Consider the following 15790-nt stretch of genomic DNA (forward strand, 5'->3'; position numbering starts at 1 on the left):
GAATAATGCCTCAAAATTACACTTGAGTACAGTATTTGAGCAAATGTAATTGATTACTTTCTACATCTGTACGGGTCGAGTGATGACTGAGCGAGATGTATTTGTGCATCACCTAAAACAGAGGCACGTGTGTGCAAAAAATGCTTTATACAACGCATATAAAAATGAATTCAACACATTTAAAGAAACATTTCATTTAAAACAAAAAGTTGACAAAAGAATATTTGCGAAAAGAATAAAAGCTACAGTGTTGTTGTTTTAGTGATACAGGAAGTATTTGTTTGTCTTTGTTTGTCTGGTGTGGTCCGAGGGTCACACATGGGGCCCCACCGTCCCAGGGGACGTGAAGAGGAAAGAAAAGGCCACCAGAACATCCAGAGGACCACAGAGCCCGTCCCTGTTTGCTCCAGCAGGGGGAGCTGTTGTTGTCAGGATGCTGCCTGTGTGTGAGCAGCTCAGTCCGGCTTACTGCTCTCTGCTCTCTGCTGCGGGAAGAAGTTGTGCAACCAGTGAAACAGCCGCGGAGTGAGTGGAGAAATCCTCAAACGTCACATGAGATTTCCCGGAACTCTGACTTCTCTAGAAATCATACTCCCCTTATTTCTTATCTTCTACCTGAAACCTGTGACCGACGACGAGCTGCTCTGAAGCCTCAAACTTCACACTAAATGCTGGTACGTAGCTGCTGCGGCGATATATGTCTGAAACTGAGAGTGAAAGTTAGATGTTCACATGGCAGCTGAGTGGCATCATGGAGATATGAAGAGTGTTTGCAGGCCGGAGAGTGCGAGTGTGTGTGTAGTACACAGGGTATTAGTACACGCTTACTGCTGTTTCAGAGGCAGTTTATAGGAAGGACTAATGTAGCAGTGTACAACTTTGCCCTTTGCTTTCTCAGCTTGAATACTGTTGAATGTTTTCAGTGCATCATGTCTTAATAAACAGCAGTGGTGGCCTCAGGATGTTTGAGGGGTAGGGGCGCAAAAACATATAGAGGGCACCACATGTAGGAGGGGGGCGGGGTGGGCATCCAAAATGAGACTTTAGTCCTTTTCAGACAGAGAATCCACAATAGCGCTGCAACGAAGGCGCGCCTTCACGCCGCCTTTGTTTGTTAACACTGAACCACTAAAGCCGCTCCAGTGTGTCATTTCATACAGCATGCCGGCATTGTGTGACCAGAATGGGCATCATAACGTTGTTGTTTTTTTAAAAGTGTTTCTGCCGTTTTCCACCTGTATATTTAAACATGTATCCGCCGACTGTTTGTGATCATGTGGAAGTGTCGTGACTTAGATCCTGACCCACCATGCATCATGGAAAGTGACAAAAATGTGATTTTGTGCTCTAAATTACATCACATAATCGCCATCAGTAAATAGCGGACCCTGTCTGGCTCTCAGTCCCGGAGAGGGATGCTGTTTTCCTGGGGGAAGTTCACTGAAGACTCCGTAGGGAGGGTGGCCATAGTCATGGTGACTGTTCCTCATTGAATCACTGCCAGTAAACAACAGATGAAGCATGGCTCTCGCTGTCGGCAAAAGACGCTGATTTTCGGGCGTAAGTGTGACAAAGAGCGGTGACAGCGACTTTTCAGTGTATAAATTCTGCATTTGTTTTCCCTCATATAAGTTGCGGAAGACACTACCTCCTACCACATTACTGTTGTTAGTCTGGAAAGTTGCACACAGAGGTCAGTTCGCCTCTTTTGTGGCTCTGTTCCTACCTCCACTGGAGGATCAGAGGCAGAACGAAACTGTCCCTGCATTTCACCTCTGTAACTTTCATGCAGACAGCGATGCGATCTTATATTAATAAGATTCCCACCTTGTGAAAAGGCAGTATGAATGGGGCTTTTGTTATGTTATATCTACCATAGGAGCATCCTGTGTTCTTTCGAACATGGGGGCACCAGTGCCATGCAGTCATGCAGATCTCCCCAAAAATCTCAGCCACACAGAGCATGATCAATATCTAGTCATGCACTGTCAGATCATTGATTATAGAACTGTGATATCAACATCTGGATGAGTAAATATCTCCATGCTGCTGACTGTTAGGATGTGAAATAGAAGCTATCTTATTTATCTTCCATTTAGTTTGATTACAGTAACTACCTGTGGTTTGATGTATGGCCACCAGACTGTTATTGTTTGCAATGAAGAGAGAGCTGGCAGGAGGCGAGAGCAAGAGTGCTGCCATATCCCAGTAACCCTGGCCTCTTGAGTGGCTGGACAATACTGTGGGCTGATCCGCTGAGCAGATTGCTGTGAGGCTAAGTATAGCATGAATACAAGTAAATCAGCAGAAAGCAATGGCTCCCCTTTGTGACAATGGAGGCATTTCCCGCTGGGACGGATAGCAATCCCAATGAAGACCCAGGTAACAGCCTTTTAAAAGCCGTAATTGCTCGGCTGTAAATGGGAAACCTACGAACAATAACAGAGCTACAATTTCCTGTAATGATGGGATTATTTCTTTACAAGATGCTTTTATGCTGTTACGGACAAACAAAAGGATATGATAATCAATCTGTGTGCACTCCAGCTTGGAAGCATTACATTTTTAACCCTGACTACAGGCAGGAAGAGCTTGTTTTTTATTTGTAAAGATGAAGAAAGTACGAGGGTTTCTCCATTTACAGACATGTTTATCATCACATTTATTTTTACTCTCCCTGCTTGTGGCCTTACTTGTACTGAAGACAGTGAACCAGGCTGGAAAAAGTCTGTGACTTTGGCTGCATGATCACAGCATACCAGGCATGCCATCGTCCTTATACAAGCAGAATCTGAGCTCATTGCTTACCGGTGCTGATGATGAGGACAGGAGCAGAGACAGAGGCTAAAACCAGGGATATCACACTGACACCACAATCAGCCAATGGCTCAGTGGCCTCTTTCGGGTCATGTGGGAGTCTCATCTAACCTCTCTCAAAGCAGGAGTCTGAAGTTTGTTTTACCATTAGAGGACTTTGTTGAGTGAACCAGACTTCCTTCCTTCCCCTGTGATCCTCCTCAGAAGCCGAGTTGTTGCTGAGTGTCATTATGAGATGTTGTCTCCAAGCGCCTCCTTCGTGCAAATCAAGTTTGATGACATCCACTTCTACGAGAACTGCGGCGGCGGCAGCTTCGGAAGTGTGTACCGAGCCAGGTGGATCTCCCAGGACAAAGAGGTGGCAGTGAAAAAGCTGCTCAAGATTGAAAACGAGGTAGGAGTCATAATTGCTCGGGCTTTTCATATACTTTTTAATTGTCAGTGTAGTAATCATTTTAATTGCTACCCCATTTAGGGGAGATGTGGTGACTTCTGTACCCATCACTCATGGTCATTATACTCCCCCTCTCTTAGAAAATGTGCAGCAAAAGAAAAACATTATTGCCAAGTGAAAGAATGTATTTGGCTCTTGAGATCTCTTTGAAAGCTCGGGCTCATTGTCTCAAAGACAAAAAAGAATTATCTTTGAAATCGTTTCAGGGAAATTGTATAACATTGGTTGGCCTGTGATAAGATGTTCAGAAAATTATTCATCATGTTTCTTTTATGAAATTGTAAAAGATCACAGATATCCATTCAACTTCACTCAAGTGTTGGAGAGGAGATTGTTCAGTGAAAATAATAATGTAATCCTTTCACACTGAAGCAATTGTTCATTTAATTATAGTGTTTGGCTACAATTAAATGGTTTTGTCAGGTTTTACAATTGTCTTCCTGAGCTGTATGTTATATTAAAATATATATTTATATATATACTCTTACACCTTAACAATGTATATGTAGCTAAGCCAGCTGCTGTGTCTGCCTGTCTGTCCAGACTGAATACATTAATCAAAATTAGTTAGGGATATTTTAGTGCTTCACTTGATTGTTTATTCTGATGAGATATTTGCATTTTTATTTTGTGTTTTGTGAATATTTTTGGTCCCCCCAAAAGGATGCGACACATTGCGTTTTACTTTTATTGCATATCCATGTACATGGATATATGCACCCATATCCCTTTATCCCTAACTAATTTCGAGTAGTATATGTCAGCAGCTGCTTCTTGGATTGCTATTAATATTTGATCACGTATACATGGGCCTGAGAGGATGAATACTGCTGACTTTGGTGATTACATGACATTTCTAGCACCATCGTGAGGTTGAAATTTTTGTTTTTTAGTGAAACGTGTAAATGGCAGAAGAGCCACACTGATACTTGATTGAACTCCATTGGCAAATTAATAATTATAATGACCCTGAGCACTGTTTTCTCTATTATATTCATTCACAACAGACAAAATATACACCGAAAATATAGCAATGTATCTGTGATAGGCCAATATATTGGTCCGGCTCTAAATGACTGTGGCAGTTTGCCATGGAATTTGATATAGATATTCCTGGTTCCCAGAGGATGAATCCTAAAGACTTTGATGAACATAATGACTTACTCTCTACCACCACCAGCAGGTCGAAGTTCCCACTTATCCTAAAATATTTCAGCATCTGGTGGTGGCACAAAATATTGCATGGCCATTCATGGTCCCCAGAAGATTGATGCAGACCTTGTTCATCTCTTGAGTTTTCCTCTGGTGCTGTCACAAGATGTGTGTGACAGTGTTTGGATGCATTACCTTGAAATTTGGCACAAACATTCACATCTGGTCCTTTACCTTTTCATCTAGTGCCATCTCCAGGTCTGAATTTCAATGTGTCCAACACTTGCTTGACATTCCCATCAGCCTCAGCTGTACTTCATGTAGAGCTCTGTGCTCGTTATCAAATGCTAACACGCTAAGCTTAGAGAGTGAACATGGTAAACTTTCTACCAGAGCCTGATCAATATATTGGTGGTCTATAAGTGGCCTATGACATCATATTATTTTTATTATATAACAAACACCATTATCAAGAAAAAGTCACGTTTTCTCTCTGTGTGTTCATTGCCTAGGCTGAAATCCTTAGTGTCCTCAGCCACCGAAACATCATCCAGTTTTATGGTGCGATTGTTGAAGCTCCCAACTATGGAATCGTCACTGGTAAGATTTTTCAAATAAATACCGACCGTACATACAATACGTTTAAATAATAATCAGTGTGCATCAGAGCCACCAGGCTACACCCTAATAGAAAGCGCAGCAGCTGAATCTGCTTGCACCAGTTGCATTTTGCTCAACACTGAATGGTGCAGAGGTTTCTATGGAAGCATTCGTGAATGCCAGAGGGTTCAGGAAGTGCACACATTGGTACAGTAGTTGTGTGCCCTGTTTGTTTTTGTGTCTAGGTTAGAGGCTGAGAAGAATAAAGCACATGTATTCAAGGGGCCCACGATGCCTCTGCACAAACTTTCATCAGGCAGGAATCTAGAGGTCGTCCTGTGGAGACGTCATTTCAGTTCTACTGTAGTTCAACTGTCTTGCTTTTACAATTACAGTTGATCTGTTAATTATTTTTTCACAATTAACGAGTTGTTTAGTCTGTAAGATGTCATAAATTAGTGGACAAATGGCCATCACATTTCCCAGAACCCAAGGTAACAAACTCAATTAATGTATATTTTTTCCAAAATCGCTGGCAATAATTTTCTAGTTATTTCACCACTAGTGACTTAATTTGCAGTTGCACAAATGAAGACCGTTCCCTCTTTCGGATAAGCAAAACAAAATACTCTTTTCGTTAAAGAACAGAGGACCAACGGGCAGCCTTAGAGTACAAACAGCTCAGTGTACACGGTGTAGATAGGAGGCTGTATTACAGGCTCTTAACATGTTTACTGACCCTACATCAAAGGCTGAACTGGACTAAGAATATAATTTATGTTTGACAGCGCTGTTATTGAAAGGTCTGTGACTTTGTTTGAGGTGACTCCCCACAGCTTATATACAGTAGATTTAACATCTTGTTCTTACTGCCACAGAGTTCGCTCCCCTTCTAGGAAAAACTACTAAAGACGCAGAAGCAGAAGCAGAAACTCACATCCTGAAGCGTGAGAATCACTTCCTTCTATCATGTGGACAATGCCCAACATCCCACAGTGTGACTTAAACACAAACAAGATGTTCTTTGTTCTGTTGGTCAGTGAAACTGATAAATACAAGCCCATAGTTCACATCTGTCCTCTCTGAATCTAATGTGTTTTGGACCGTGTTGTCCAATACAATACACTGACTTGTTTCTTTCCCACGAGCAGGGGTGCTGTTACATAACATTATAATCATTGATCAAAATAAGATAATTAAATTGGCCTCACTTACAAATAATTCAACAAGCCTAAAAGGGGCAATGACTTGAGGCTTTAATACAATAATAAACAATTGAACAATAAAACAGCTAAAACACTTTAAATGACAGTAAGAAGCATAAAAACTGGGATCGAATCAGAATTTCTGATGTGAAAGCAGCAGAATTGAATTTTGTAATGCAAGTGCATGCTTTAAATGTGTCGTGTTGTCAATATCAAACAAAATTAACAAAACTGTACGGACACTTAAGATCAGAAGAAACAAAATATTCTTTAACAGAAGCTCCAAAAAAGCATAATAGGTCTCCTTTAAAGGTTTTGTTTGTCAACATATTGTCACAGTGTCAATTAGCCAACACAACTGAAAGAGGTTTTTTCCTCACTAGGAAGAAGATTGAGATCATTGTGACCAGAAGACACTGATGTAAAATCTGTACTTGGTGTCTGCACTTATGTTTAACATTATACAAACATAATTTCTATGTAACAGCTGCGTGAAAGGTTTAAAAAGCTGTGGAAAAAGAAACAGAAATCATTAACAGTTAGGATGTTGCAGTTTTAGAGCATGTCCCGCAGAATTGGAGCTGAACAATAGAGGAAAAGTCACGGCACATGGCACCTTATCAGCCCCTGTAGTATTTTACAGCTGTGAAAGAGAAAGGTTTTGTTGTCAAGGTGCTGGTCTGTGTCCCTATTTATCAAAGTAGAATCTAATTAACACCAGATACAGGAAAAAGGTTTATTGCCAACCTGAGCATGCCGTGTCCACATTCATCAGCTCTGTTATAAATTTCCTCTTGTGTGTTGACACACCGTACAGCTTCAGGCTGGGGAGTTCCCTCTTTCTGACAGCCAGTATCTACACCTGTTAGTCTCATGGGTTTAACAATATCTGCTGTCAGTCAGCAGCATTATAAACCCAGCTAATTGAGCTTTGTTATTGTTTGGGGGTAAAGAAAGGTACATTTATGTGTGGGATACAAAAACTCATCTACATTAGACTAATTCTCTCTGATGAGGTGGATGGCACTCAAATGAAAGTAAAGTTTACAACAGGATCACATCCCGCCTTATTATCTATGGAATGTGGTTGGTGCAAAGTACAGAAGCAGACGAGTCTTCACTTGCACACACAGGTGAAGTAAGTTGAGCTTATTTGTAGCTGCGATTCATTTAAGACATGAGTTTATATGTTTGCTGTCAGCCAGTGATGCTACAAAAAAGGCACTCAAAATTCAGGCTCATACTAACAAAAAAAACATCGGTGTATTTTATGATTGTTAATTAGACTCCTGTCTTGGTGCCGGTGCATGTTTACATTGCTGTGTTGGAACATAATTGGGTTATTATGCACAAACAGAGGTTTCCTGCTGTCTTAGCTGGTATGATAGCGCTTGTTTATCTTTATTCATGCCCTTTATCTCACAAGTTAGCAGATAGAAAAATGTTGTTTTGCCTGTTCTACATGCTTTATCAAAGCTTTCTTTCCATGTTTTGGCCTGTTGTTTGAGGTGGACTTCCATAGAAACCTCTGCACCAAACGGCAACATGGTTAAGAAGTGTATGAAACTTTTGAAAGCAAAGCAAAAGGACTATTGGTTTCTGTTTTTGATAGATTTGATAAGATGTGGGCTCCTGAGGGAACAGGCAGGCTCATAATGTTCGGTTACACTGTGATAAATGGAGCTCGCCCACGGCCACAGTGACAGGAGCAATCTGTAAACAAGACGCTGTCAGTTGGCTTCCAGCAGTCCACTGGCAGAATTTCAATTTTCAATTGTTTTCACGTAATGCTCTCACATACTGCACTCATATGGACAATGTAACGCCTTGAGAGAACAGTTTTGTCACTGTAAGACATTTTACCATCACAACCTGTCAGTCAGCTCCCAATGATGCAAACTCAGACTCACTTTCCTCCACAGAGTATGCCAGCGGTGGATCGTTGTATGATTACCTGTCCAGTGATGAGAGTGAGGAAATGGACATGGGACAGATCATGACGTGGGCTGTAGAGATCGCCAGAGGTAAACGTGAAATGATTTATCTCTTTCATAATGTTATTGAATAACAGCGTCTCTATATTAATTAATTAGTTGAACCTTTATTTTTTGCTGGGGTAAGTCATTGAGAGGAAGTGATTTTTTGTCCTGTTTTGAGGAAGCCCAAATGCAAGACACAACGAGGCAGGCAGGTAAACAAACAAAAAGTGATCTTTATTAAATAAAGCCGGTAACCAAAGTCCACAAATTAAAAAAAAATCTTAAATACAAAGTCAAAGCACAAAAGCTGGCAACAAAAGGCAACAAAAGGGATGGAGCGGGCAGGGGCAAAACCGAGAACAGAGAAATATAAAAATGCTAAATTTCAATGAAAGCTCAAACCAAAGAAGCGCTGGATTAACAGACAGGAACACGAGGAACAACGGAGACACAAGACACAGACGAAGTGGCAAAATGTGGGGAACAATACAGGCCTAAATACAAACTAAACTAATGAGGGGATGCAGTGCTAACGAGAATGGTGTGAAACAGGGAGGGAAACAGAAACCTGAAAAAGGTAAGCAGGAAGTGACAAAAAGACACAAGATGATATATAACAACAAAATAAAACAGGAAATAACTAACCAATCAGCAAGCCATGACAAATACTTTTCAATTTTATAAACATTTTCCCCTCTGGGATCAATAAAGTAATTCTGATACAGATTCTAATTTCTAATTTGAAATAATATCAATAAAATGCCACCCTGGTGTGAGAACACAAAACTTGATAAAGAGTAAAAAGATCTTTATTTCAAATAACATTAATACATATTAGAATTCAGTACTGTAGATAAAGTTCACAGTGTGACAACCTTCTGTTTTCATTCCACTGTATACCTTTAAAATGGTATATAGCTGCAGCCCAATGAGAAATTTCAGTTTTGCAGGTCATATCTTAACTAGCCACAAGTAGTCCTATTAAAGCCAGTTTATCTTGAGAATCTCAACATATCATGATGAATCATATCAAAGGCCTAAGAGGGACGATTAATCAGCAGAACCACACTGATGTTGCTGTGCTGAGGTCTGAAAGCCAGATTGACAGCAGGTTAAATCAGAAATATTGGTACAGCAAACAGTCTTTGCTTTGGAAGTATAAACAGTTTTACAAAGGAAGACTGCCAGCCTGACTGCTGGTTTTGAGTCCTCATTTGTTGCTGTCTAAACACCCAAGCGCAGGTAGGTTGCAAAACAAAAAGCAAGCTTTAATAGGCTGATGTCCAAAATCTGATGTCCAAATGGCCAAAATGCAAACACAAAGGGCAGTCAACAAAAAGCAGCAAAAATAAAAGGAGCAGACAGGGGCAAATCTGAGAATAAAAGTACAAAAAAAACTAAAGAAGCACAGAGAGCAGAGACAGGAACACAAGGAACATATGAGACGTTTATATGACGTGAGGAAACAGAACAGGACTGACACCAGGACAGGAACAGACGAACCGACAAAGAGTGAGGGGACAGCACAGGCTTAAATACACAGGGAGTGATTAACTAATGAGACACAGGGTACAGGAAAAAAGGACAAAGGACAAAGAGAGGAAGTGAAAAGCAAAACATGACACTTGGAGAGAACTACAAAATAAAACACAAAACTAAAAATAATATAATTAATTAATAATATAATTCCTTATATTAACATGCAGTATTTCAAACATTATGGGGTTTCTCTTCACATTATCAGTTGGAAGATGCATTATTTTCTCATATTATAAATCAGAGCCGCCAGTTTATGTAGTAGTTTCCAGTGATCTCCCTCTAAAAATGTCTATTTCTGCTTCAGGAATGCACTATTTACACTCAGAGGCCCCCGTCAAGGTGATCCACAGAGACTTAAAGTCCAGGAATGGTAACAGATTTGATTTCTAGCATCATTTTTATGTGTCTAAAACATGATCATGAATATATTCTTAAAAGCGAATACTTATTTTCTCTTTCAGTTGTTTTGACAGCAGACAAGGTTCTCAAGGTAGGTTTTCATTATGACTTGTACCTCGTCGAGGTTTATCTCTTTACATGTTGCCGCACAGTGAGACTGCTCTGATGAGGTGATGCTGTCCGGTCACCTGAAAGTTTCAGCTTTTATTGCAGAATTTGAGAAGAATATGAGCACATACTGGTATCATATTTACCTACAGTTTGTGGACACAAGAGGGCAGTGACTAACTTAGCTTGTACAAGAAACCACCGACTGCATCACCGGTGTGCCTCACTGTAGGTGCTCTTGTAGATGAGGCTAGTCGAAAGAACAAGATTTAACACAAACTCATGAGAATATATTAATCTTTTAATTTCAAGAGATGAATATTGAATAACTCCAAATACATTTTAACACATTGTCTACATGTACCTGCTTTGATTAGTGCATTTTAAGTATTACATACATGTCAAGTACATTGTTTTATGGATGGTGGCCATGGGTACCAAAATAAACATTTTGATTGAGTTGCAGCACTTATCTCGGATCTCTTTTCATCACGTCAGATCTGTGATTTTGGAGCATCCAAGTTCCTGACCCACACAACACACATGTCCTTGGTGGGCACGTTTCCGTGGATGGCTCCGGAGGTGATCCAGAGCCTGCCTGTGTCTGAGACTTGTGACACTTTCTCATATGGTGTGGTGAGTAATGAGAAGGAATCTAATTTTGTCAATACAACATCATGAGGAAATATCTTACATAAAATCCTATATGTTTTAATATACTGAAGTATATAAAAAAAAATATACTTTTATTTTACAAGCGTTAATATAATATTGGGATATGGTACACATTTGCCAACACTCTTTCCTGAAAGACATTGTGCACTTCAGGTTGTACACTAAAAAGTGACCAGGAATAGTTTTGGTTTGAATGAAAAAAGAGATCCAGGCAGAGAAGTTCAATCCCTGGCTCCTTTCTCACCTCTGCACAGCAGGCCAATCACCGCAGGAAGTGGGTGTGAATGTCAGATCACCAGTTTCGTAAAGGTACAGAAATGGTCGGACACAGACCCCCCAAATCTGACATCAGAAAACGGGTTGGGGCTTGGAAGCTATTTCACCACCTGACAAGCAGCTCTGCTGGAGCATACAGGCCCTTGAGACTGCAAAAAGTTTGAACTTTCAGCTTCTTTATACAAAGTTTGACTCATTTGACTCATAAGTCAAAGTTTAGGGTTGTTCTTAAGACTATTTCTTAGTAGTTCTGTACATACTGGTTGATTTTAACAATTTATTTTTTCAATTATTCGACAAATACCGAACACTGAAGTCCCTTATGGCTTAACTGTTGGTCAGCCAGTCCCATTGATATTATTATTTCTACATTTCTTTCCCTGATTAAGTTTACAATATCAGTGATTTTGAACTTAGCAGAGGTACAGAATCAAGACACTTAAAGGGTCTTTCTTATTCTGTTGTTGAATGATCTTTGGAACCAGTTTTTAAATGGAAACTGTATCCAGTTACCCTTAATTGGCCAACTCAGTTTCAGTTCCTGGTATACATGGGTAAATTACTGATGACTTAACAAAGAATATGTAAAAATGATGTTTCCTCAGATATATGTAGGATATCATAAGATAAACAGACAATGTTTGTGATTGCAATGAGTGCTTTTCATGCCAGGTACTGCAAAATGATTGCAAATTTTAGTATGCAGTTTCCCCCTCAAACACTTTTCCATAGTAAAACACATACATGTAATGAGAGGCAGCTGGCAAGTGAGAAGTACGGTGCACACATGATATACAGTAGAGCCCTTGGGTGTATGAAAAATGGCTCTCCTCCACCTTTTCATGATCTAATTTTTTAAGATGTCGACGCAGGTTGTTATTTCTGACACTGCTGAATACGGCTGAAAAGAACCTAAATTATCAAGGGAGTACTGTTATAGTACTTCAGAAATAATAGCAGCCTTTAATCGTTGTATGAAATCCAAAATGAATCTTTTTGCCTATTTTATATGTTGCGTTTTGTCTCTGAGGCAGACAGAAAAGTGTTTTTAATGTTGATTTGTATATGAATGATGCTCAGCAGTGTTTTGTTTGTCAAAGCCACCTGGTGGGGCAAAACAAAAGATTCATAGATATTTTGTGGTGTATGTTGACAGAGCATGCACATACATGTATTGCATGTGTATCATTTAACAGCGTTATGAATATTTGTTTACTGACCTTGGCTCTTGACTTCTGTGACAGGTGCTTTGGGAAATGATCACCCGAGAGATACCCTTCAAAGGCCTGGAAGGTTTACAAGTGGCCTGGCTCGTGGTGGAGAAAAACGAGGTACTCTAGTGTGTGATTACATGTATTACAATCATTATTGTCCAGATAAATAAACCATCCTTATTTTAAATCTCATGCTGTTGCTTGGTGTCATAGGTGTGAAATTTGTTAAGGAAATAGCTTGATATTTTGGTAAATTAGGTTTAGGAGTTAGGTGAAAATATCAATACCACTTTCATGTCTGTACAGTAAATATAAAACTACAGCCAGCAGATGGCAATCTTAGCTTAACATAAAAACTGAAAAAAGCGAAACAGTGGTAGCGCAATTGTATTAAAGTCAAAGTAAAAGCCTTCATTAAATGCCAGGTTTCCTGTGTGCATTAACCCACATTGAAAAACGAGAGTCACAGGAGGAAAATAACACAAAGAACTGGAGTTCCTGGTGAGTTCTGAGTATAGTCAGAGGCTTAGCTGCCACACAAATACACAGGCACACAGCTAGGGATAGACCCAGAGGGGTTTTTTTTGGACAGATACTGATACCAATCATCAGTAATCAAGGAGACCAATAACAGAATTTTGGAAATGACACACAAAGTAAACATAAATAGTAAAAACAAAGATCTTAGCATCAGAATTTAGTCTAAACATTGTACTTTTTTTTTCATTTGATATATTTGATAACTTTAGTTTCTAGTTACTTTACAGATTCAGATTATTGATTTATTTTAATGGCATTCAGACAAATAAAACACTGATTTAGATGATTATAAAAATTTGTCGCATCCGATAGGCCAGTAATCGGTTGATTCCTAGTCTGAACACCTTTAATCTCACTAAATAACATGTTAGATCTCATTTCGTTAATCTGTACAAAAGTGTAAAAATGTAAAGTGGTACATTGTAACTGTGAATTTATGACAGCGGTATCGATCGTCTCATTTAGGGGCTTTGCAAGAAAGTGAACAAGTGTATATTTAGAAAATTTCACACTACTCCTTTAAAGGTACGATATGAAAATTAATGAATGAAAATATAGCGAAAACATAATGTGAAGAAATATCAATTTTGATGCCTTGTCAGTTGGAGGCTCCTGAGCCTGGATTTGTTGCCGACACATTGCTCCAAGGTCCCGGTCTGTGCAGACTTGAGTCAGGTTAGGGACACAAGTCACAAGACATGGTCAGGGGCACGGCTAACTAAGCTACAGTAACTAGCTAACAGCAGCTAGTAGCTACAGACATAGTCAGCAACAGAAAAATATTAAGAGAGCAGGAGTTAGTGATTCCTCTGGTGATGTGCTGCTCCCTATTTGTTTGGAGAGACCTCAATGAGTGGTCACCTTTAAGTAAGCACTCCTTCAGTTTAGATCACTCACTAACCTAACTAACTGTCTGTGTTTCAGAGGTTAACCATCCCTAGTGGCTGTCCTGCCAGTTTTGCTGAGCTCTTGAGGAACTGCTGGTCAACAGAGCCAAAAGTGAGCACTACGCCGAGTTACATTAGCATGCAAATTAACAACATACGTATGTTTTCATTTGAATCTCATACAGAGCAAATGTTTGTATGCTGATTCAGGAAAGGCCACAGTTCAAGCAGATTCTTTCAACTTTGGAGTCCATGTCGAACGACAGCCAACTTCCTCAACAGTGCAACTCTTTCCTTCACAACAAGGCTGAATGGAGGTAATGAGATCAGCCAAGCTCCAATGTATTTATAACTCTCCTTTTTTTTCACCAACATACTGCCTCAGCCTAAGGAAATGTGCAACTGTTTGCAAAGAATGATGTGGAAATGTAGCTGATGGGGGCCGTGAAACACAAAAAAAGACTTGAGATTGTGCATATAGATCTTTAATAATTACACTGATAGCTACATAAAGGCATGAAAACCTCCAAAGAATCATCCATCTGGATATACTTCCTCTCTTTACCCATAAGGCCCTAAAAATAATCACCATCTTTTTCAAGTAGAAGTGTTTAATTGGGTTGTATGAGCAGCTGGAGGTTTGGTGATGTTCAGCACAGCCTGAGTCTCAGCTGTTACTTTATTCTCTGTCTGCCTCTCTGCGGGGCTTGTCTGTGCTCTGAGGTTTTTCCTCAGAAGTTGTGCTGGTGGCATCATGTCCAGGCAGCCATCTGCAGGTGGAGCAGGTTGGAGCGAATCTCACTGCTGGAAAACAGAAACTGAGAATGTGTGACACAGCGAGACGCATTTGTTGTTGGTCAAGAGGTTTGATACTGTGAACTCAGCTGACTGAAAATCTAAAGAGAGGCTCTTCACCAGAAAGGGCTGAGAGATGTTTTGAGACCTGTTGGGCTTAATACTGTTTTTCTCTGTTAGCTGATTTGCATTATTCAGAAATTACAAAGGAATAAATACAGAGTACAGTGCAGACTGATGTTTTGGTGCAGAGGCTCTGTGTGATGCTGTAGTTCACTAGGTTTTCAAATAAAACACTTTCTGAATTAATGTGCAAAATGTAACATCTGGGTTGTGTGGATAGTGTAAGAATACAACCCTTTTTACCCTTTGGGGTATGAACAGTGTAACAAGACTTAGGCTGCGTTCCAAGTCATATGCTTTTTCTTTTAGTACGTTCTGCAGTGCCCCCCTACAAAGTATGTACTATGCCATGCAGTACTGTATGTATACAGTCTTGATAACATTGCAGTTTGAACTTTGACCCTCTTGCTCATAAATCCAGTCCATGGGACTTCCTATAAACTTGGTATTTTGCCCGGGGGCATAGAGAGTTGTGTGCCTGATGCATGTACTAGCTGGCTCACAGTGGGTTTTTCGTCACTTGTAACTTCAAACAGCGATGATTTAATTTTTTTGTGATCATTGCTGGTCTTGTCCCATGTGAAACCAAAAATGAACATTGACTTTTTATTTTAATGCAAACCATGATCTTTTCCCAAACTTAAACTGAAAATATTCTTTTGAATACCTTGAAACAATAAATTCACCAAGTAAAAGTTCATAAACCAAAATTCTGCTTAAATACAGGACGCAAACTCTTTCATTCATCCAGCACAATTTATGGAGAAACAAGTACTTTGCCATCTTTAACTAGATCACCTAAAAGCCTACTTATCCAAAAGGTTTTCTGGCAGAAAAACTTCTAATGCAAACCACCCAAATGGTCTAACAAGGCAGAGTTTCACTTAAAAACACAAATTATTGAAATTTGCGTTGCACTGCTGCGTCTCGCAAAACTACGCCCATCTGGGTGAAATACCAAGTTTTTAGTGAGACCCTCCAGTCCACAATGCGAAAGTTGAAGTTAAATGAAAAAGGACGTGATTTG

The 15790-nt window shown here is 39.8% G+C and overlaps 1 protein-coding gene across 1 annotated transcript in view; it reads left to right on the plus strand.

Annotated features, from left to right (window-relative positions):
• The first annotated feature begins 493 nt into the window (after positions 1 to 493).
• The window catches only part of map3k20a (mitogen-activated protein kinase kinase kinase 20a), a 28909-nt gene continuing 13612 nt past the window's right edge, over positions 494 to 15790 (plus strand). Inside the window, exons 1-10 of the mRNA XM_084361480.1 lie at positions 494 to 674; positions 3022 to 3211; positions 4936 to 5023; positions 8151 to 8252; positions 10051 to 10116; positions 10208 to 10236; positions 10752 to 10889; positions 12449 to 12535; positions 13883 to 13957; positions 14056 to 14162. Of these exons, the coding sequence (XP_084217606.1) occupies positions 3053 to 3211; positions 4936 to 5023; positions 8151 to 8252; positions 10051 to 10116; positions 10208 to 10236; positions 10752 to 10889; positions 12449 to 12535; positions 13883 to 13957; positions 14056 to 14162 (851 nt within the window). The 5' untranslated portion in view covers positions 494 to 674; positions 3022 to 3052. The remainder of the gene's footprint in view (positions 675 to 3021; positions 3212 to 4935; positions 5024 to 8150; positions 8253 to 10050; positions 10117 to 10207; positions 10237 to 10751; positions 10890 to 12448; positions 12536 to 13882; positions 13958 to 14055; positions 14163 to 15790) is intronic.

The sequence above is a fragment of the Pagrus pagrus genome (genome assembly GCF_965226575.1).
Source record: "Pagrus pagrus genome assembly, chromosome: 9".
NCBI lineage: Eukaryota > Metazoa > Chordata > Actinopteri > Spariformes > Sparidae > Pagrus > Pagrus pagrus.